Source organism: Oncorhynchus keta, chromosome 1 (assembly GCF_023373465.1).
Source record: "Oncorhynchus keta strain PuntledgeMale-10-30-2019 chromosome 1, Oket_V2, whole genome shotgun sequence".
Lineage (NCBI taxonomy): Eukaryota > Metazoa > Chordata > Actinopteri > Salmoniformes > Salmonidae > Oncorhynchus > Oncorhynchus keta.
The window spans coordinates 31,202,779-31,226,052 of record NC_068421.1 but is presented as its reverse complement, the minus strand read 5'-3'; the positions used below and the strand labels follow the sequence as shown (position 1 = coordinate 31,226,052).

General features: G+C 45.3%; 1 protein-coding gene across 1 annotated transcript; it reads left to right on the top strand.

Annotated features, from left to right (window-relative positions):
- Positions 1-31: 31 nt before the first annotated feature.
- On the top strand, positions 32-23,200 carry prpf8 (pre-mRNA processing factor 8). Its single transcript, XM_035759602.2, has 43 exons — positions 32-194; positions 794-914; positions 1,135-1,303; positions 1,588-1,752; positions 1,956-2,174; positions 2,503-2,715; positions 2,837-2,962; positions 3,095-3,200; positions 3,590-3,780; positions 4,071-4,190; positions 4,361-4,550; positions 5,013-5,132; positions 5,518-5,652; positions 5,852-5,981; positions 6,274-6,470; positions 6,794-7,000; positions 7,359-7,522; positions 7,686-7,812; positions 8,028-8,220; positions 8,438-8,625; positions 8,895-9,133; positions 9,323-9,469; positions 9,646-9,856; positions 10,165-10,281; positions 10,466-10,713; positions 11,029-11,208; positions 11,501-11,636; positions 11,850-12,019; positions 12,397-12,526; positions 12,623-12,769; positions 13,043-13,203; positions 13,422-13,613; positions 13,868-14,105; positions 14,331-14,459; positions 14,819-14,932; positions 15,189-15,362; positions 17,169-17,362; positions 17,577-17,816; positions 18,154-18,295; positions 18,578-18,718; positions 18,984-19,123; positions 21,052-21,254; positions 22,393-23,200. Exons 2-43 carry the CDS (start codon positions 806-808, stop codon positions 22,545-22,547), a joined length of 7,017 nt encoding a protein of 2,338 aa, XP_035615495.1. The 5' UTR covers positions 32-194; positions 794-805; the 3' UTR covers positions 22,548-23,200.
- The last annotated feature ends 74 nt before the right edge of the window (positions 23,201-23,274 follow it).

Sequence of the window (23,274 nt, the reverse complement as noted above, 5' to 3'; positions counted from 1 at the left end):
TCGTGAATTCACGGGAAGTGCGCGCAACGTGCGGTGTCGTTTACACTGCGTGCGTTGGGCAGGAGGAAGGCTAATCAACACAATCGTGAAAGCAGGAAAAAGTTCATATAATTCTTTACCGAGAGATGTTGTTATAATCGTGTGCAAATCGAGGCTATTTTCAATACAAAGCAGTTGCCCTGGACGTGGAGGAGGTACGTTTTGCCAGGTCCTCTGGTTGTGCAATTGATCCGGTTAGCATTAGCAGACTAACGTTAGCATTTTCATTCTGGGCCTTCACAAAAAAAAGTTGTTGCCCAACTAATAAAGACTAGCCAACTAACGTTAGTTAGGTAAATCAACTCACGTATGATAGGTTAGAATTGTATTAATCGATTGGTCAATTAATTTGCCCACCTGTGCTTTTCCCCATTGTGTGTGCTAACGACACACTTGAATTTGTACGCGTGCTACAGCTAACGTTATAAAACATCCGCTAATTAAGTTAGCTAGCCAGCGACCAAGCTAGCTTTCCAGATTTTGCACTGCTCAAGATTTCACCTGTTAGCTAACATTATGAAATATTGACACAATTACTCTTAGTTGATTTAGTTGATTTATATTTACCAGAAAACAGCAGCCATTGTAAACGTGTTAGTAAATCGAAACATTTCATGATGAATTGAGCACAGTAAGCTGATGTAAACTTGTTATTGACACTCATGGACTATGTTCGTTGCTGAAGTACTACCTAACTAATAATACATGATTATTGTTTGACCCTTTTATTATTTTAAATTATAAATATTTGTAGTTGTGAGCCGCAATGGCAGCTGCATTCCCTTATCGAGGGGTACCTGGTGGAATGCCCCCAGGTATCCACCCTCCAGCCCAGGTTCCAGATTACATGTCTGAGGAAAAACTGCAAGAGAAAGGTGGGTTCAGCACAAGGGGAACGTTTGATCAATGTGTTTTATCTAATGTACAGCTACTGGACTGGCCTCATGTGTCTGTCATCTACCAAAAACCATAACATTTCATTGCCTCTTTGCCAAGGATTTCCATGGGGTGGTTATTCAATTCATGAAATAGAAAATTCCATTGCATGAAACTATAATTCAACCATTATTGATTGTTATTTTCACAATACAACAGCCAGAAAATGGCAGCAGTTGCAGGCGAAGCGCTACTCTGAGAAGAGGAAGTTTGGGTTTGTTGACGCCCAGAAGGAAGACATGCCACCTGAGCATGTCCGTAAGATCATCAGGGACCACGGTGACATGACCAACAGGAAGTTCCGTCACGACAAGAGGGTCTACCTGGGGTATGAAGCAACTTCTCAGTGTCTCTATGGAACTCTGGGGATTTTGAGAAGAATTTGGAAAATGTTGTGTATGATATCCAGGGGTGAATGTACGGTGGTACGGTGTCCCTGCAAAATAAATAGTGGTGGTATGCTGTACTGGTAAAACATAAACCTATCACAATAATTAAAACAATTGTAGTTTGCTAACCATGCCCCTCTCCCTTTCCTCTTTTCATCCATCTCCCAACACTCACACACCTCTTCCTCACTTCCCTTCCCTCTTTGTGCGGTCTTCTCCACAGAGCCCTGAAGTACATGCCCCACGCGGTGCTGAAGCTACTGGAGAACATGCCCATGCCTTGGGAGCAGATCAGAGACGTGCCTGTTCTATACCACATCACTGGAGCCATCTCCTTCGTCAACGAGATCCCCTGGGTCATAGAGCCTGTCTACATCGCCCAGTGGGGGTGAGACGGGTTAATATTCTGTTCAAGCTATTTTTTATTTCTGTTTTTGTATATATTTAAAGTGAAGTAACAATTGAGGTCTGTTTTTGGATTGAAGCATGCCTAGTTTCCACAAAGTCCTCTCTACGAATTGTTAGAAACTAGAGTTAGCCATAGATGCCTCAAACCACCTAGATGATCCTTGTTCTCTCTTCTCTTCATAGCGCCATGTGGATCATGATGCGCCGTGAGAAAAGGGACCGTCGTCACTTCAAGCGTATGCGTTTCCCTCCCTTTGATGACGAGGAACCTCCGCTGGACTACGCTGATAACATCCTGGATGTGGAGCCGCTGGAGGCCATCCAGATGGAGCTGGATGCAGAAGAGGACTCCTCTGTGGCGGAGTGGCTCTATGAGCACCAGCCCCTTAAGGACACCAACAAGTGAGTCACAGCAAAACCTGTTTTGTTTTCTCTCTGGATGGTCCTGATGCAGAAAGGACACCTGCACACAGAGTTTTGCTCTATTTTCAAATAAGCATTGTTTATACTATTGCCTGGTGGTCATCAGAACATTATCACAGTGTACCAAAGACCTGAAACCTATTAACGTAGGCCACAATATTTAAACACAAGTCTTGGTTGGTTTAGCACATGTTCTGGGTAAGTTGAAATCAGTCAAGTATTCTTCAAGACAAAACATGACTGAAATTGATGTCAATTTTCTTCTCGTCCTTGTATGAACCTGCCTTCCTCTTCCCTCCAACTCCAGGTATGTGAACGGGACCACGTACAGGCGTTGGCAGTTCACCCTGCCCATGATGTCCACGCTGTACCGTCTGGCCAACCAGCTGCTGACTGACCTTGTGGACTACAACTATTTCTACCTGTTTGACCTGAAGGCCTTCTTTACCTCCAAGGCCCTCAACATGGCCATCCCTGGGGGACCCAAGTTTGAACCCCTAGTTAGGGACATCAACCTCCAGTAAGAGTATGGGTCTTTCGGCTGTTACCCCTTAGTGGTAGTAGCCTAGTACTGTCTACCATGTGGTGGCTTTTGGGCACTGTTGATGTATCTGTTCCTGAACTCTCTTCTCCCATCTCAGAGATGAAGACTGGAACGAGTTCAACGACATCAACAAGATTATCATCAGACAGCCAATCAGGACGGAGTACAAGATTGCCTTCCCATACCTGTACAACAACCTTCCCCACCACGTTCACCTTACCTGGTGAGAAATATGCCCTCTACTGACAATCTCATACAGGCCCCAGAACAACCTCCCAGACTCCTTGAAATGTAAACCTTTTGATATGCACACATTTGGGTGATACACCACCAATGCTAACTAGTGTTTATGTAGGTACCACACTCCCAACGTGGTTTTCATCAAGACTGAGGATCCTGATTTGCCAGCGTTCTACTTTGACCCCCTGATCAACCCCATCTCCCACAGACACTCAGTCAAGGTATGTGTTGTTTTTAGTGTACTGTACGTAATGCACTGCAGCCAAATTGCCTTCGGGGACAAAGTTCTCTTGAATTGTTATGAACCCTGCCCCAGCAGTGCCTTTAACTCTGTCTAGGGAACAAAAATGTTTTCTAAAATGATATCTACCTGGCTACTAGCCCTCCTACAAAGGCAAGCAAACCAATGCAAGTGAGTAACGACCGAAGGAGAATTGAATGGTGGATTACTGGTTGAGCTGAACCTGTGTTGCAGTTAGTCCATCAGCATTCAAAGACTTATTTTGAGAATGGGAGAATGGGAAAGTCAACTAATAGTGGATATCTATATTGCAGTGTGTGTGCTCTTGTTGCTGTCCCCTCACTCGCTCTTTCACACATACTCACACAGAGTCAGGAGCCTCTGCCAGATGATGACGAGGAGTTTGAGCTTCCAGAGTACGTGGAGCCCTTCCTGAAGGAGACGCCCCTCTACACAGACAACACAGCCAATGGAATCGCTCTGCTCTGGGCGCCACGCCCCTTCAATCTGCGATCTGGGAGGACCAGGCGGGCCATTGACATCCCACTCATCAAGAACTGGTGAGGATACACTCAAAGAACATGATTTGGTAATGTAGATGTAGTATGGGAATTGTTGTTGCTGTATAAAATTATTTATTGCCTTTTTTAATTAGGTAAGTTATTGGAAACATTTCTCTAATACGATAAAACTAAGTAACTTGTCCTACATAGACCTGTAATGACTGAAGATGACTGCTATATCTGTGAACTCTTGTCTCTGCTGATATTGTAAACCTAATAAAGATGGCATATTAATACAGAATTAAAATCTAATTAGTGAGTGTCTGCCTGACTGCCTCCCCTATCAGGTATCGTGAGCACTGCCCGGCCGGCCAGCCAGTGAAGGTGCGTGTGTCTTACCAGAAATTGCTCAAGTACTACGTACTCAACGCTCTCAAACACAGACCACCCAAGGCCCAGAAGAAGAGGTAAGCATCAATGATGATTCTCAAGTTCTTCTTAAATTACCATACGAACCATGAATTTCGGCAATGTTTGTTATTTGGTGTTTCATACGGAAAAATAACTGAAATGTACTATTATTTGCAGCACCATTTTGTACAACAACCTGACCAGCCTCTTCTGTCCTCCCCTACAGGTACTTGTTCCGTTCCTTCAAAGCCACCAAGTTCTTCCAGTCGACTAAGCTGGACTGGGTGGAGGTGGGCCTGCAGGTGTGCAGACAGGGATACAACATGCTGAACCTGCTCATCCACCGCAAGAACCTCAACTACCTGCACCTGGATTACAACTTCAACCTCAAGCCTGTCAAGACCCTCACCACAAAGGTAACCAGTCAAACCAGATGCCAGCTGATGTAAAAAGGTGCAAGACATTACATTTAAGTCATTTAGCAGACGCTCTTATCCAGAGCGACTTACAAATTGGCAGAGCAGAGCAAAGTAGACCCAAGTCTGGTCCAAAAACAACACCTTGCCTCGGCTTACCATGGCCCGTCTTACTTAGTTGTCTAAATTGCATAACTAAATCCTAATCTGTAGTAGCTCAATATCAAGGGGTGCTTGTGTCATGCTACATTGCAATCATTTTTTTATCTGACCTGTACTGAGTTAACAGTTTAGGGGTTTTCGGGGCCACGTTCAGTAGGCAAACTTTGGAACGTTGCAGATAGAAATATGATATATAGAACGAACATGCCTCTTTGACAAGTAGAATCATGGCAGTTCTATCTAAACGAGTTCCACAATGTTGTACCATGCTGAATGCGCCCGTGGTGTCTGTCCCTTCAGGAACGTAAGAAGTCCAGGTTCGGGAATGCCTTCCATCTGTGCAGAGAGGTGCTGCGTCTCAGCAAGCTGGTGGTGGACAGCCACGTACAGTACAGACTGGGCAATGTGGATGCTTTCCAGGTCAGTAACACACATTTGAATCACATTAAAGCTCAAATAAAATATTTTTTATGTGGTGTTTAAATGGTATGATTTGATTTTGGCTCACAGTTGGAAGTGTTAATGTCATGTTTTAAGTATCCCTTTATTTCTGTTATTACGGGGCTATCTCTCTGTTATTAGTGCACCTGTGCAGCAGTCTCGTTGTTGATGAACCTGGCCTGAGTGCAATGGCAACATTGTAGTATGCTAATACAGTTTAGTAAACGTTGTTAAACTGGAACTTTGTCGTTGTCATTTCGAGTCACCAGGAAGTACCTGTTTTTATCAAATGAGTCAAACCTATTTCAATTTAAAGTCTTTCCTAATATTTATTGTTTCTCCCTACTTCCTCCTTGGTCTGTAGTTGTCAGACGGGCTGCAGTACATCTTTGCCCACGTGGGCCAGCTGACTGGCATGTACCGCTACAAGTACAAGCTGATGAGACAGATCCGCATGTGCAAGGACCTCAAGCACCTCATCTACTACCGCTTCAATACTGTGAGTACTGAGTATACCCACAGAGACAGATCTATGTAAATGCACACAAACATTACCTTTATTGCAGATTTAGTAAAGTAAATATGTCTGAAGACACTAAGTAACACACCTGCCCTAATAATGTATTGGTGGTTATTTTGGGACAGAACTAAAGCCTGAGTTTGTTGTTGAAGGTATGTGTTTTCCTGTGTGTTCTCAGGGTCCGGTGGGTAAGGGTCCAGGCTGTGGGTTCTGGGCCCCAGGATGGAGGGTATGGCTGTTCTTCATGAGGGGCATCACCCCCCTGCTAGAGAGATGGCTCGGCAACCTGCTGGCCAGGCAGTTCGAAGGTAAGGCTTCCCCTTTGTCATAGGTCATGTTAGAATTGTTTGTCTGAAATTAATCATTATCAACTGATGCGATATGGCCCATCAATGAACTACTCGTTTGCCAAGTTGTTTTTGTGTCCTTGAGCAGTTGTAAGATGTGTATGTGTGAAGGGTTATGAAAAGGGAGGACTGTGATGATAAGAAAACCGTGATGAATTAACTATGGATCATTGATTTACTCACATGAGAAGCTCTTGTACCTATTGTGTTCTCAATTAGTCTATCAACCAATCATGAATGTCCCCTTCAACAGGTCGTCACTCCAAGGGCGTGGCGAAGACTGTGACGAAGCAGCGCGTGGAGTCCCACTTTGACCTAGAGCTGCGTGCGGCTGTGATGCACGACATCCTGGATATGATGCCTGAGGGCATCAAGCAGAACAAGGCCAGAACCATCCTGCAGCACCTGTCTGAGTCGTGGCGCTGCTGGAAGGCCAACATTCCCTGGAAGGTATGATGTCATAGAGGGGATGTATAGGGATGAGGAGGCAGCATATAGAGGGAAAGGAATGTTGGGGCTTCATTCCAGGGGTGTGTGCTTGGTTTGACTGCTGAAAAGGTAGGGGCAGTTCAGGGAATGCAGAGTAGATGATTGCTTTAAGAGTATTTATTGGTGAAATGTTATAGAAATATAATCTTTCATCAAACGCAGTTGTCATCAGCAATAACAATATTGTAAGTAATAAACACAATTTGATTCCCTGGAAGGTACTTCATTTACACCTATCCAGTACTGACAGCTTTTGACCTGTCTAATCCGTGTCCTCCCTCCAGGTCCCAGGCCTGCCCACCCCCATCGAGAACATGATCCTACGGTATGTGAAGGCCAAAGCTGATTGGTGGACCAACACGGCCCACTATAACCGCGAGCGAATCAGGCGCGGCGCCACCGTGGACAAAACTGTGTGCAAGAAGAACCTGGGCAGACTGACCCGTCTGTACCTGAAGGCTGAGCAGGAGAGGCAGCACAACTACCTGAAGGTAATACAATGCACACTGTGGTCCTCATTTATGGGAAAGAATGCACTAGGTAACTGCATAGCTGATGCAACCATGGAAGTAAAACACAGTTTTATCTCTATGGTGCAACTACCTACTCTGCTGTGAGAAGTGTAGACAATTCAGATATGCAACAGCAAACCAGCAGAGTTAACAGGGCCACCAGTCTCTCAAGAACAGGCTGAGTCGGTAGTATAATACTCTGACACTTGTTTGTCTTTTTCTAAAATTTAAAGGTGTACTTATTATTTGTTTAAAAACTGGTAACTTGGTTCCTATGACTTCATATTGCCATATCCATTTAGAGCAGTGTGTATAATATATAATCTGTCTCCCCCAGGATGGTCCATACATCACAGCAGAGGAGGCTGTGGCCATCTACACCACCACAGTCCACTGGCTGGAGAGCAGACGCTTCTCCCCCATCCCCTTCCCCCCACTGTCCTACAAACACGACACCAAGCTGCTCATCCTGGCCCTGGAGAGGCTCAAAGAGGCCTACAGGTAACACACTAACTCCCTGTAGCCTCCTGTTAGGGAACATGTACTGTAATGCTACCTTGGATAGCTTATTGGGTGATGAGATGCCTGTAGATTCTTTCTGCTGAGGTATGTTATTTATTTGATCTTGCAATGACTTAATTGTGTGGTTGTTTTCTCTTCCCAGTGTGAAGTCCAGGCTGAACCAGTCCCAGAGAGAGGAGTTGGGGCTGATAGAACAGGCTTATGACAACCCTCACGAGGCCCTGTCCAGAATCAAACGTCACCTGCTCACACAGAGAGCCTTCAAGGAGGTTAGTCCCAGGACCACCTCTATATACACACTGAGATTTTTGTCTCATGATCGGTTTATTAGCAACTTAAGTTACTCTGAAAACACAAGTTAACCTCTAGGTTCCCCCCAACGAGATGGAGATTATTTGAACTTTCAGTTGACAAGGACAACTGTATCAATACCCAAATCTATCTCTGTTCTATGAACTTAACAATCACCTATTCTCCTCTCTAGGTGGGCATAGAGTTCATGGACCTGTACAGCCACCTGGTGCCTGTGTATGACGTGGAGCCCCTGGAGAAGATCACAGATGCCTACCTGGACCAGTACCTGTGGTATGAGGCTGACAAACGACGTCTCTTCCCCCCCTGGATCAAACCAGCTGACACAGAGCCTCCTCCACTCCTTGTCTACAAGTGGTGCCAAGGTGAGGACTATGTTGGGTAGACAACATTGCTTTCAAAAGTACCAAAATGTTGAGTGTTGCTTATAGCAGTTGTATATGTGTATTCACAAAGCCAATGCATATTGTATAATAGGAAAACGTATCTACAACCACTTCAATTGTTTCTGTTAGACGCTTTCATTATATATCCATTAATGATGGCCAAAAACACTGTTTGTACCCTATGTTTTGTTGCCAGGCATCAACAACCTGCAGGATGTGTGGGAGACGATGGAGGGAGAGTGTAACGTGATGCTGGAGTCTCGCTATGAGAAGATGTATGAGAAAATAGATCTGACGCTGCTCAACAGACTGCTGCGTCTCATCGTGGACCACAACATCGCTGACTACATGACCGCCAAGAACAACGTGGTCATCAACTACAAGGTGAGAACACCTTGCCATCTTGAAGATGGGTTTGTTGTGCAGGGTTTAGATCAATTACATGTCAGTCAAATCATGAAGTGAACTGAGATTCCAATTTTCCTCATTCAAAAGCAATGAGGAAGATATTGTATTTGCATTGTGAATATCTTTTTGTTGTTCAACGATGGCATTGTTCGATTTCATACCTTGTACTTCACTCTTCTCTACTAACTGTTTAGTTGCGTATATATATAGACCCAACGTCATATCCTTCCTCTCTCCCATCCCAGGACATGAACCACACCAACTCGTACGGTATCATCCGTGGTCTGCAGTTTGCCTCGTTCATCGTGCAGTACTACGGCCTCGTCATGGACCTGTTGGTGCTGGGCCTCCACCGGGCCAGTGAGATGGCCGGACCCCCTCAGATGCCCAATGACTTCCTGTCCTTCCAAGATACAGCCACAGAGAGCGCCCACCCCATCCGCCTCTACTGCAGATACATCGACCGCATACACATCTTTTTCAGGTACACAAATTAGACCACACCTTAGATAGGACGTAGTACTCCTTAACTGACTCTACATCAAATACCTGAGTAGGAGCAGGAGACACGCACACAAAGTTTTACTTGGTTCAGACTAACCGTTTAGACTTATCCATGTAGGTATCTGTAGAAGCTCAGTGGTTGACATGTCCTCCTTCTATCTCCTTCCAGGTTCTCAGCTGATGAGGCCAGGGACCTGATCCAGAGGTACCTGACGGAGCACCCTGACCCCAACAATGAGAACATTGTGGGCTACAACAACAAGAAGTGCTGGCCCAGAGACGCCAGGATGAGACTGATGAAGCACGACGTCAACCTGTGAGTCGTCCCCCCGTTGTTAGTTCTTTAAGATGGAGTTGATATGGAACCGTAGTGGTGTAGCTGAGAAAATAATGCAGTCCTTGTGTGAGATGTACTGACGTGAGACCTGCACATGTTATTTTCCCTGCTATACTTGTGAAATAATAGTGGTTCCTCCCTGTCTAACCGCCCAGGGGTCGTGCTGTGTTCTGGGACATTAAGAACCGCCTGCCTCGCTCTGTGACCACGGTCCAATGGGAGAACAGCTTTGTGTCCGTCTACAGCAAAGACAACCCTAACCTGCTCTTCAACATGTGTGGCTTCGAGTGCCGCATCCTGCCCAAGTGTCGCACCAGCTACGAGGAGTTCACCCACAAGGACGGCGTCTGGAACCTGCAGAACGAGGTGAGGGGACTGAGGAAGGGTGATGTTACTTGGTTTGTACGCACACCAGTTGACCCTGTCCTGCGTCTCCATGGTGATACAGGGGAACAGTGGCATGCTAAACAATCATGACAGCCTCCACCCGATACGGTCAGACCTTCATCACCGTGGTTGACTGGAACTGATACACTGCTACACTTTTGTCCCTTGTACTAAAGTTTTATGAATCGCTTGAACACTATTTTTGGGGAAACTCCCTTCAACTGTAGGATAAATGTGGTGAGATCGCTGTGCTTACTGTGTCCATCTGTGTCTCCGTCTGTATGTAGGTGACCAAAGAGCGTACGGCCCAGTGTTTCCTGCGTGTGGATGATGAGTCCATGCAGCGGTTCCACAACAGAGTCCGACAGATACTCATGGCCTCAGGATCCACCACCTTCACCAAGGTAACTCCTTTACAAAACCACTATTCCTTTCTTCACCGAGGTTGTTTTTCTCACATTTAAATATAATTGTGTATAGAAGTATACCAACTAAAGAAATGTATTAAATTGAATCATGAGTTGGGTTCATAAATAGTTTGAGTTATGAGAACTGTTCTAATGTTGAAATAATTTTATATCCCGTCAGATTGTGAACAAGTGGAACACGGCTCTGATCGGTCTGATGACGTACTTCCGCGAGGCGGTGGTCAACACCCAGGAGCTGCTGGACCTGCTGGTGAAGTGTGAGAACAAGATCCAGACCCGTATCAAGATTGGCCTCAACTCCAAGATGCCCAGTCGCTTCCCCCCTGTCGTTTTCTACACCCCCAAGGAGCTGGGAGGGCTGGGCATGCTTTCCATGGGACACGTCCTCATCCCACAGTCGGATCTGAGGTAAGCGCAAAACGCAGAATATGTAGAAGCTAAGATTTGTCTAGACCGGGCCATAGAAGTTCCTGTATGAGGTTAACAAAGTCAACTTGCTGAAAGCTTTGATAACCTTCAATGTAAGCCTCTGAGCTGGATAACGATATAACATTTCTAGTTATCGAATAACTAATGAACTAGTAACTAATGAAGATAGACCTGGCTACATTACTGCCTCCCTGAAATGTCACCATTACCGATTGATACATGTTTTAAATTACAAGTTAGATGCAAGATTTCCTTCCTGCCACTAACCCTTCTTGTCCTGCCCCCCTCCCTCAGGTGGTCGAAGCAGACTGACGTTGGCATCACCCATTTCCGGTCCGGTATGAGCCACGAGGAGGACCAGCTGATTCCTAACCTGTACCGTTACATCCAGCCCTGGGAGAGTGAGTTCATCGACTCCCAGAGAGTCTGGGCAGAGTACGCCCTGAAGAGACAGGAGGCTATCGCACAGAACAGGTACTGAACACCTACACAGGCAAGACAGTTGTCCTATCTCAAATCTAACCCCTTGTTCCCATGTAGGCTAGATTTAAGCTCCACTCGGCGTACTCAATCACACATTGCACGGGTGGCTCCACATGAATATTTTGGTGCATGCCAGAATGTGTAACTCAACATTTTGAGGTTTTTCTAAGGAGAACACTTGGTGGGGTGTAAACCCAGGTTTAGCTGCATAGTCTGTAACCAGATGGTCAAATGGTTCAGAGGCTTAGGACGATGAGAGTTGATGATGTGTTGTCCCTGTTAGGCGTCTGACCCTGGAGGACTTGGAGGACTCTTGGGACAGAGGTATCCCCCGTATCAACACCCTGTTCCAGAAGGACAGACACACGCTGGCCTACGACAAGGGCTGGAGGGTCCGCACTGACTTCAAACAGTACCAGGTAAGACACGGACCAGTGGGTACTGCAGATTTTAAAAGAAATATGTGCTCTTAACGAAAGATTTACTTGGACATTTACAAATAAATTACAAATACATTTCAATTCTGGTAAATGCCTTAAGCATTTGTCCAAACAATAATGCTATGCTCTTTCTCATAGTATCCTAGGTTGTGAAGCAGAACATTAACTCTAGTCTGTCTGATTGTCCCGTAGGTTCTGAAGCAGAACCCGTTCTGGTGGACCCACCAGCGGCACGACGGGAAGTTGTGGAACCTCAACAACTACAGGACAGACATGATCCAGGCTCTGGGAGGGGTGGAGGGCATCCTGGAACACACGCTCTTCAAAGGGACCTACTTCCCCACCTGGGAGGGTCTCTTCTGGTCAGTACCACACACTCATTCACTATATGACTTAATTGTTATTATTGCGTGTGTGTGCGTACATATACTACCGGTCAAAAGTTTAGACACACCTACTCATTCCAGGGTTTTTCTTTATTTTTACTATTTTCTACCCTGTAGAATAATAGTGAAGACCTCAAACCTATGAAATAACACATGGAATCATCAAAAATTAAAACAAATCAAAATGTTTCATATTTGAGTGTCTTCAAAGAAGCCACTGCTTTGCACACTCTTTTTTTCAAAAGTATTTGTGGTATGCATGCTCAAAGACACAGTATAACATCAGTAATGTAGATGTGAGGTATGGGTTTTTTACCTCGCTAACCTCCAACCTCATCTCCACTTCACCACAGGGAGAAGGCCAGTGGCTTTGAGGAGTCCATGAAATGGAAGAAGCTGACCAACGCCCAGAGATCTGGTCTGAACCAGATCCCCAACCGTCGCTTCACCCTCTGGTGGTCTCCCACCATCAACAGGGCCAACGTGAGTACCCGACTACACGCACACGGATGCATTTCCCAGATGTTGTTTTGCTACTCTTAACACTCACAATTCCGCTCCGTACTCTGTCCTCTCTAGGTGTACGTGGGTTTCCAGGTGCAGCTGGATCTGACCGGGATCTTTATGCACGGAAAGATCCCCACCCTGAAGATCTCCCTTATCCAGATCTTCAGGGCTCACTTGTGGCAGAAGATCCACGAGAGCGTCGTCATGGATCTCTGTCAGGCACGTTACTAGGAGCTTATATCTCAGCTTGATGTATTTGGTTCAATCAGGGATCCCAGGACGTCTGATGACTCTGAGACATAAGTGTACACTCCAATGATAAGTTTTGTGTACCTTTGCCTACACTGCCTTTCCGGGCAGCAAAAAACAAATGTCACTGCATTTCTTTAAAGGACATTCTCTACCAACATCACAAAACAACGTGGTTGAAAAGTCCATTTTGATTGTATAAAAACTTTTCCAGAAAATAATGAATTCCCTCTGTCTATGTAGGTGTTTGACCAGGAGCTGGATGCCCTGGAGATTGAGACAGTGCAGAAGGAAACAATTCACCCCAGGAAGTCCTACAAGATGAACTCCTCCTGCGCCGACATACTACTCTTCGCCTCCTACAAGTGGAACGTCTCACGCCCCTCGCTGCTCGCTGACTCAAAGTACGACACTACAGTCTTTTCAACTTTGTATCAGGTTAACGCTGAAGCCTTTCCTTAGTTGGATATGAACGATGTTTCGCAGATATCCATTTTTAATATGCCCTCAAAATGGAAGCAGCTTCCAAACAAAAAAGTTTGACAAGAAGCCAAGTTCTTCTTGCAATTTATAAAGACATTATTTCTTTCTTAGTACTAATTCACCCTTGACCTCTCTTCAGGGACGTGATGGACAGCACCACCACCCAGAAGTACTGGATCGACATACAGCTTCGCTGGGGAGACTACGACTCTCATGACATTGAGCGCTACGCCAGAGCCAAGTTCCTGGACTACACCACCGACAACATGAGCATCTACCCCTCCCCCACCGGGGTGCTCATCGCCATCGACCTGGCCTACAACCTCCACAGGTTACCATAGCTACGCTAACATTTCTGCTAATGTCTGCATGATAAGTAATGGAGAAATGTTCTAGCCTGTTGACATGAGTTCTAGCATTTCCACTAATGTCCACATAAGTGATGAAGTTTTGTTAGCGTAGCTAGTAGTCTTGTTTGTCAACCGTTTCCCTCAACTTAAAGGGGGTTATTGAACACGTGTTTGTTTACGTCTGTTACATAACATAAGAACTCATCATCCACCCTCTTTTCTCTCCTCCCTCCAGTGGGTACGGTAACTGGTTCCCGGGAGGCAAGCCTCTTATCCAGCAGGCCATGGCTAAGATCATGAAGGCCAACCCTGCTCTGTACGTCCTGAGGGAGCGCATCCGTAAGGGTCTGCAGCTCTACTCCTCAGAGCCCACTGAGCCCTACCTGTCCTCCCAGAACTACGGAGAGCTCTTCTCCAATCAGATCATCTGGTTTGTGGACGACACTAATGTCTACCGTGTCACCATCCACAAGGTGAGTGAGGAGACAGACATTCTGAGATGGTGTCAATGTTGTAGGGATTCTAATTATATGGGTTAGATTCTGTCTGGCACAACAGTACCTCTAGAATAGCTTTTTTTGCAGAGTATAACATTTTCAGACAATTAAACATTTGTGAAAAGAACTACTGTTAGATAGCCTCTGTGTTCAGCATCCTCTGTCTTCAGTCATGTAAATACTCCCGCTCTGTCCTTGCAGACGTTTGAGGGTAACTTGACCACCAAGCCCATCAATGGAGCCATCTTCATCTTCAACCCCAGGACAGGTCAGCTCTTCCTCAAGATCATCCATACCTCTGTGTGGGCCGGACAGAAACGTCTGGGACAGGTACGTCTTCAAATGAAAAATACCTGTCACTCTCTTTAGCAATGCACAGGGCAATACAACTCTGGAATGGAGCAAAACAAATATGCATGGAAGACTAGTTGTGCTCATTGGGGTCTAAGGCACTACATCTCAGACCCTGGTTCAATTCCAGGCTGTATCACAACCAGCCGTGACTGGGAGTCCCATAGGGTGGCACACAATTGGCCCAGCGTTGTTAGGGTTTGGCCGGGGTAGGCCGTCATTCTAAATAAGAATTTGTTCTTAACTGACTTGCCTAGTTAAATAAACAATCTAATAAATAAACTTTCCTTGTTTCCTTCCCTCTTTCTTTCCTTCCTCTGTTCCCTCTCCCTTTATAGCTGGCTAAGTGGAAGACAGCTGAGGAGGTGGCTGCTCTTATTCGATCCCTACCTGTGGAGGAGCAGCCCAAACAGATCATTGTCACCAGGAAGGGCATGCTGGATCCCCTTGAGGTGAGACCCCATAACTCACAATCACATCGATTGCTTGATTGCGCTTCACACTCCTCATTGATATAGACATAGCATTAATCTGCCCAATTTCCACATCAGTAGAGATGAAGGAAAGGACTCAGTTGAACTTGACTGTGATTATAAATATTAACTATTGCGATGATCAGTGATCTGTTTTGATACGATTTGACATTATTAATATTGAAAGACTTGAGATGACCAATGTGGAACATTTTTTATCCCTTCCTCCTCCCAGGTGCACTTGCTGGACTTCCCCAACATCGTGATCAAGGGCTCTGAGCTGCAGCTGCCCTTCCAGGCCTGTCTGAAGGTGGAGAAGTTTGGAGACCTAATCCTGAAGGCCACTGAGCCTCAGATGGTCCTCTTCAACCTGTACGATGACTGGCTCAAGACCATCTCCTCCTACACTGTGAGTCTACTTTCTACTTTTTTTGTTTTAAACTCAGCAAAAAAAGAAACGTCCCCTTTTCAGGACCCTGTCTATCAAAGATAATTTGTAAAAATCCAAATAACTTCAGATTTTAATTGTAAAGGTTTTAAACACCGTTTCCCATGCTTGTTCAATGAACCACAAACAATTAACGAACATGCACCTGTGGAACAGACGTTAAGACACTAACAGATTACAGACGGTAGGCAATTAAGGTCACAGTTGTGAAAATTTAGGACATTAAAGAGGCCTTTCTACTGACTCTGGAAAAACACCAAAAGAACGATGCCCAGGGTCCTTGCTCATCTGCGTGAACGTGCCTTAGGCATGCTGCAAGGAGGCATGAGGACTGCAGATGTGGCCAGGGCAATAAATTGCAATGTCCGTACTGTGAGACGTCGAAGACAGCGCTACAGGGAGCCAGGACGGACATCTGATCGTCCTCGCAGTGGCAGACCACGTGTAACAACACCTGCCCAGGATTGGTACATCCGAACATCACACCTGCGGGACAGGTACAGGATGGCAACAACAACTGCCGAAGTTACACAAGGAACGCACAATCCCTCCATCAGTGCTCAGACTGTCCGCAATAGGCTGAGAGAGGCTGGACTGAGGGCTTGTAGGCCTGTTGTAAGGCAGGTCCTCACCAGACATCACCGGCAACAACATCACCAATGGGCATGAACCCACCGTCGCTGGACAAGGCAGGACTGGCAAAAAGTGCTCTTCACTGACGAGTAGCGGTTTTGTCTCACCAGGAGTGATGGTCGAATTCGCATTTATCGTAGAAGGAATGAGCGTTACACCGAGGCCTGTACTTTGGAGTGGGATCGATTTGGAGGTGGAGGGTCCGTCATGGTCTGGGGCTGTGTGTCACAGCATCATTGGACTGAGCTTGTTGACATTGCAGGCAATCTCAACGCTGTGCGTTACAGGGAAGACATCCTCCTCCCTCATGTGGTACCCTTCCTGCAGGCTCATCCTGGCATGACCTCCCAGCATGACAATGCCACCAGCCATACTGCTCATTCTATGTGTGATTTCCTGCAAGACAGGAATGTCAATGTTCTGCCATGGCCAGCGAAGAGCCCGGATCTCAATCCTATTGAGCACGTCTGGGACCTGTTGGATCGGAGGGTGAGGGCTAGGGCCACCCCCCCCCCCAAAAAAAAATGTCCGGGAACTTGCAGGTGCCTTGGTGAAAGAGTGGGGTAACATCTCACAGCAAGAACGGGCAAATCTGGTACAGTCCATGAGGAGGTGATGCACTGCAGATACTGACTGTTACTTTTGATTTTGCCCCCCCCTTTTGTTCAGGGACACATTATTCCATTTATGTTAGTCACATGTCTGTAGACCTTGTTCAGTTTGTCTCATAGAAATACACACGTAAAATTTTCTGAGAGTAAACGCAGTTGACAGTGAGAGGACAGTTTAGAATGAGACTTACGCAGGATGGTGGTAGTATTGGTAGAATGACTGGCTCAAGGCACTCCCCTCCCAGACTGTGAGTGGCAGCTCACTTCCTGTGACCGATAATACTAGAATGAGACTAAAAACAATTTAACAGAGATTTCTACCAATTACAGCCGATAAGGTCAATGTAAAAAAAAATATTTTAAAAAATAATAATAATTAAAGTATACATAGGAGCCAGCTTCTTGAAGAATGTTGATATTTATGGCATAATTGTCTAGTCCCGTTTCTCATTCTAGAAGCTCTTCTGTTTCTGTCATTCCCCTGTTTAACCAGTGTCTGTACGGCTCTGTTTCCTGTCTCTAGGCATTCTCACGTCTTATCCTGATCCTAAGAGCGCTCCATGTGAACAACGACCGTGCCAAGGTGATCCTGAAGCCTGATAAGACCACCATCACAGAGCCTCACCATATCTGGCCCACACTGACCGACGAAGAGTGGATCAAGGTGGAGGTGCAGCTTAAAGACCTCATCCTGGCCGACTATGGAAAGAAGAACAAGTGAGTGGCTGTAGTGGCCTTCGAAAAGCTGGCATGAAGCTTCATAACAACTTTCAAAGAAAAATCTCTAACAATCTCAATAAGCTAATGCAAAAATGCGTCTGACTATTTTTGTTGGAATCAAGTAGCATCTGGGATTCCCACTGCAAGCGAGCATGCATTTCATTCCCAAACTTCCCTCCGCCATTTCTGACTTCAACTTTGTCCTCTCCAGCGTCAACGTGGCGTCTCTGACCCAGTCTGAGATCCGTGACATCATCCTGGGCATGGAGATCTCTGCTCCGTCCCAGCAGCGCCAGCAGATCGCTGAGATTGAGAAGCAGACCAAGGAGCAGTCCCAGCTCACCGCTACGCAAACACGCACAGTCAACAAACATGGAGACGAGATCATCACCTCAACAACCTCCAACTACGAGACACAGACCTTCTCCTCCAAGACAGAATGGAGAGTCAGGTATGTAGGGGGAGACTATTTGGATTTTAAATGTTGTAGATTTCCCTATATTTTTACAATAATATTAGTGATCTCATAGAATATGATTGTGACATTTGAATAAGGTTTATATATCCTTCCACTCACATGGTGCTGACAAAGGAATGTAATAAACATGGAGCTTTATGATTGGTATATTATAGTTCTCAAAGCGGGAGTTGCAAAATCAAGGCCATAGCTTCAGACATCAGAGCGTCTATATTGGCTCTTTGATAACTTGACCTTTTTTAAGAATTATTTTCTGTTTCTATTGTCTTGTCTGAAAGTCCTAACATGGTTCTTCCTCGTCCTCCTGCAGGGCCATCTCTGCTGCCAACCTGCACCTGAGGACCAACCACATCTACGTGTCGTCTGATGACATCAAGGAGACAGGCTACACCTACATCCTGCCCAAGAACGTCCTCAAGAAGTTCATCTGCATCTCAGACCTGCGAGCCCAAGTCAGTAGCCTATGGTCTATCCTGTTTATCACAGTACATTTCTCCTAGTTGTCTCTGCTTGTGACCCTCGAGATAAAATGCCTACCATGATGCTAAAACAGTCAAATCACTCTACCTTCATATCTATCAACATCCCATTATTATTGTAATCCTCTTATATGAATGAAGAGCTCCTGGAACAGAACTATTTGGTCATGACCTTAAGTCATGTCTTGTATAATATTATATATCTGTAAATCTGAATGTGTGTGTTGCTGGCGTGTGCATCTCCTCTGTCTTCAGATTGCAGGTTACCTGTACGGCACCAGTCCCCCTGACAACCCCCAGGTGAAGGAGATCAGGTGTATCGTCATGGTACCCCAGTGGGGAACTCATCAGACCGTCCACCTACCCAATCAGCTGCCTGGTCACGAGTACCTCAAGGTACAGACTTGGGGAATAATGTACACACACTCGGACACACATGCAAAAAACACGATTTGATGCCATGTGTAATGCATGCGGTTTACTGGATCACGTCTCAGTATTTAGAAGTGATTAACCATGGACCATGACTCATTTTCCTTGTGTTTTTATGTATGCCATAGCCTTTGAAATTGGAAGTGTTCAGTTCCTGATGAGGGCAGAACACACATCCCTCTCTATTTCCCGTGTCTCACCTCTTCTCTACCCTGTCTCCCCCCTACAGGAGATGGAGCCCCTGGGTTGGATCCACACCCAGCCCAACGAGTCTCCCCAGCTCTCCCCCCAGGACGTCACCAGCCATGCCAAGATCATGGCTGACAACCCCGCCTGGGACGGAGAGAAGACCATCATCATCACCTGCAGGTAGGCCAGATTCTTGTACTTGCTTTTTTCTTTACACTTACCAGCAGTGAGTTTGCATATATAGTTGAAGTCAGAAGTTTACATACACTTAGGTTGGAGTCATTAAAACTTGTTTTTCAACCACTCCACAAATTTCTTGTTAACAAACTATAGTTTTGGCAAGTCGGTTAGGACATCTACTTTGTGCATGACACAAGTAATCTTTCCAACAATTGTTCACAGACAGATTATTTCACTTATCATTCGCTATGATTCAGTAATTCCAGTGGGTCAGAAGTTTACATGCACTAAGTTGACTGCCTTTAAACTGCTTGGAAAATCTCAGAAAATGATATTATGGCTTTAGAAGCTTCTGATAGGATAATTGACATAATTTGAGTCAATTGGAGGTGTACCTGTGGATGTATTTCAGGGCCTACCTTCAAACTCGGTGCCTCTTTGCTTGACATCATTGGAAAATCAAAAGAAATCAGCCAAGACCTCAGAAAATAAATTGTAGACTTCCACAAGTCTGGTTAATCCTTGGGAGCAATTTCCAAATATCTGAAGGTACCATGTTCATCTGTACAAACAATAGTACACAAGTATAAACACCATGTGATCACGCAGCCATCATACCGCTCAGGAAGGAGACTCGTTCAGTCTCCTAGAGATGAATGTACTTTGGTGCGAAAAGTGCAAATCAATCCCAGAACAACAGCAAAGGACCTTGTGAAGATGCTGGAGGAAACGGATACAAAAGTATCTATATCCACAGTAAAACGAGTCCAATATCAGCATAACCTGAAAGGCCGCTCAGTAAGGAAGAAGCCACTGCTCCAAAACCACCATAACAAAGCCAGACTACGGTTTGCAACTGCACATGGGGACAAAGATCATACTTTTTGGCGAAATGTTCTCTGGTCTGATGAAACAAAAATAGAACTGTTTGGCCATAATGACCATCATTATGTTTGGAGGAAAAATGGGGAGGTTTGCAAGCCGAAGAACACCATCCCAACCGTGAAGCTTGGCGGTGGCAGCATCATGTTGTGGGGGTGCTTTTTCTGCAGGAGGGACTGGTGCACTTCACAAAATAGATGGCATCATGATGTAGGAAAATTATGTGGATATATTGAAGCAACATCTCAAGACATCAGTCAGGAAGTTGAAGCTTGGTCGCCAATGGGTCTTCCAAATGGTCAATGACCCCAAGCATACTTCCAAAGTTGTGGCAAAATGGCGTAAGGATAATAAAGTCAAGGTATTGGAGTGGCCATCAAAGCCCTGACCTCACTCCTATAGAACATTTGTGGGCAGAACTGAAAAGGCGTGTGCGAGCAAGGAGGCCTACAAACCTGACTCGGTTACACCAGCTCTGTCAGGAGGAATGGACCAAAATTCACCCAAGTTGACCCAAGTTAAACAATTTAAAGGCAACGCTACCAAATACTAATTGAGTGTATGTAAACTTCTGACCCACTGGGAATGTGATGAAAGAAATAAAGGCTGAAATAAATTATTCTCTCTACCATTATTCTGACATTTCACATACTTAAAATAGTGGTGACCTAACTGACCTAAGACAGGGAATTTGTATTAGGATCAAATGTCAGGAATTGTGAAACTGAGTTTCAATGTATTTGGCTAAGGTGTATGTAAACCTCCGACTTCAACTGTTGCAGCTAATTTGAATAAGGTTTTACTTCATGATAGAGGGCATTGTATGTTGGTTGGTGTCACCGTCTGGGTTTGAATCCAGACAGTCTACTCGTCACTAGACTGGGTTAGCCTGTTGAGCGAAGGCCTTCATGACTCGTGCAAGGTTATTCATCACAAGTCTAGTTCACCGTCCCAACCACATTTGTAAACATAGATTAAGTCCACCTATACATGCATCTCTTCTTCTTAACATTCTAGTTGCATCATGTATATTTATTCATTTCCAGTTTCACTCCTGGCTCATGCACGCTGACGGCCTACAAGCTGACTCCCAGTGGGTACGAGTGGGGCAGACAGAACACAGACAAGGGCAACAACCCCAAGGGCTACCTGCCCTCCCACTATGAGAGGGTTCAGATGCTTCTGTCTGACCGCTTCCTGGGCTTCTTCATGGTGCCTGGACAGGTTTCCTGGAACTACAACTTCATGGGTGAGTAGTGCATAGAACACGGGATTCTCTGCTAAGCCCACACTGCTTTGAGGGTGGATTTCAGACACATTAAAACCTATTCCCAGACTAAAACTTATGCTAAATAGAGAATCTTGTTTAATGGCTCACCTCTTATCAGTGTCTTCAAATCTTAGTGTATTTGAAACCATTAAATTCAACAACAGTGAAATAGCATATTAGGAAAATTCAGCATTTTTACAACCACGTGCTTGCAGTGTGTTTGTCAACATACACTACATGGTCAAAAGTATGTGGACACCTGCTCATCTTACATCTTATTCCAAAATCATGGGCATTAATATGGAGTTGATCCCTCTTTGCTGCCATAACAACCTCTACTCTTCTGGGAAGGCATTCCACTAGATGTTGGAACATTACTGCGGGGACTTGCTTCAATTCAGCCACAAGCATTGGCGAGGTCGGGCACTGATGTTGGGCGATTAGGCCTGGCTCGCAGTCGGTGTTCTGTATGGACCTCGCTTTATGCACAGGGGCATTGTCATGCTGAAACAAGGGCCTACCACAATGTTGGAAGCACAGAATCATCTGGAATGTTATTATGCTGTAGTGTTAAGATTCCCCTTCAGTGGAGCTAAGGGGCCTAGTGCGAACCATGACGATTCTTGGCATTGCGCATGGTGATCTTAGGCTTGTGTGTGTGGCTGATCGGCCATGGAAACCCATTTCATGAAGCTCCCGACAAACAGTTATTGTGCTGATGTTGCTTCCAGAGGCAGTTTGGAATTCGGTAGTGAGTGTTGCAACTGAGGACAGATGATTTTGATGTGCTTCAGCACTTGGTAATCCCGTTCTCTGAGTTTGACTTCGCTGATGAGCCGTTGTCGCTATTAGATGTTTCCTCTTCACAATAACAGCACTTGCAGGTGACCAGGGCAACTCGAGCAGGGCAAAAATTTGACAAACTGGCATCCTATGACGGTGTCACGTTGAAAGTCACTGAGCCCTTCAGTACAGGACATTCTACTGACAATGTTTGTTCGATTTTATGCACCTGTCAGCAACTGCTGTGGCTGAAAAATAGCTAAATCCACTAATTTGAAGGGTTGTCCATACTTTTGGTAATGTAGTGTATCAATTATACATCCTCCTCTTTCAGGTGTCCGCCACGACCCCAACATGAAGTATGACCTGCAGCTGTCCAACCCCAAGGAGTTCTACCACGAGGTCCATCGCCCCTCTCACTTCCTCAACTTCGCCTCCCTGCAGGAGGGAGAGATCTACAACGCAGACAGAGAGGACATGTACGGTTGAGACTGGCGCTCTGCTCAGAGATGAGAGGATTACCTCTCTATTGTAGATATTCTATGACATGGACATCCTTATGCGGCCCTGTCTAGTACAGTCAGACAATTTGGCCCAGCCAGTCATGAAGTTATGAATTTAACTACTGCTCCCTGAAGGAGGGGAATCGAGGTACAGCTATAGCGATCTCCATAACTGATGGACCAAGTGTACCAACTGATAGGGATGGCCTGAAGATGTTGGAATTTGTATGTATGTAAGCCTAGGACCACCTTTTTTTAGGACACAATGTCAGTTTTGAGGGGTTTTCTGCTAAATTGTTTGCTTGAATTGGTTGCCCTCCCATCAGATCTCTCCAATAAGGCTTCAGAATGTGAATTCTACTGCATTTCATTTATGGCATTCCTTTTGACACATTGCTGCTAATGTGTACCGGTATTTGTGTCTCATCAGTGTAGTAGTTGATATAGCTGTAAAATGCATTTGTGGCATTTCTTTAAATTGGTGGTTAATCATTAATACTCGTTTCTCCCATTGGAACTGTAATGGAATTGATATGTCCTGTGTTTTTACGCTAGCATTCTGTCACCCATTTGCTATGTTGTGCATTCATTGTGGACGCTGTCGTTTGGGTTTAAATAAAGATTGACATTTTATAAGTATTTACCCTTGTTTGGTTGTCTCAGTTTTTGTGTGCGAGTGCAGTGATCATGTATTTTGTGAATAGCACCGTCTT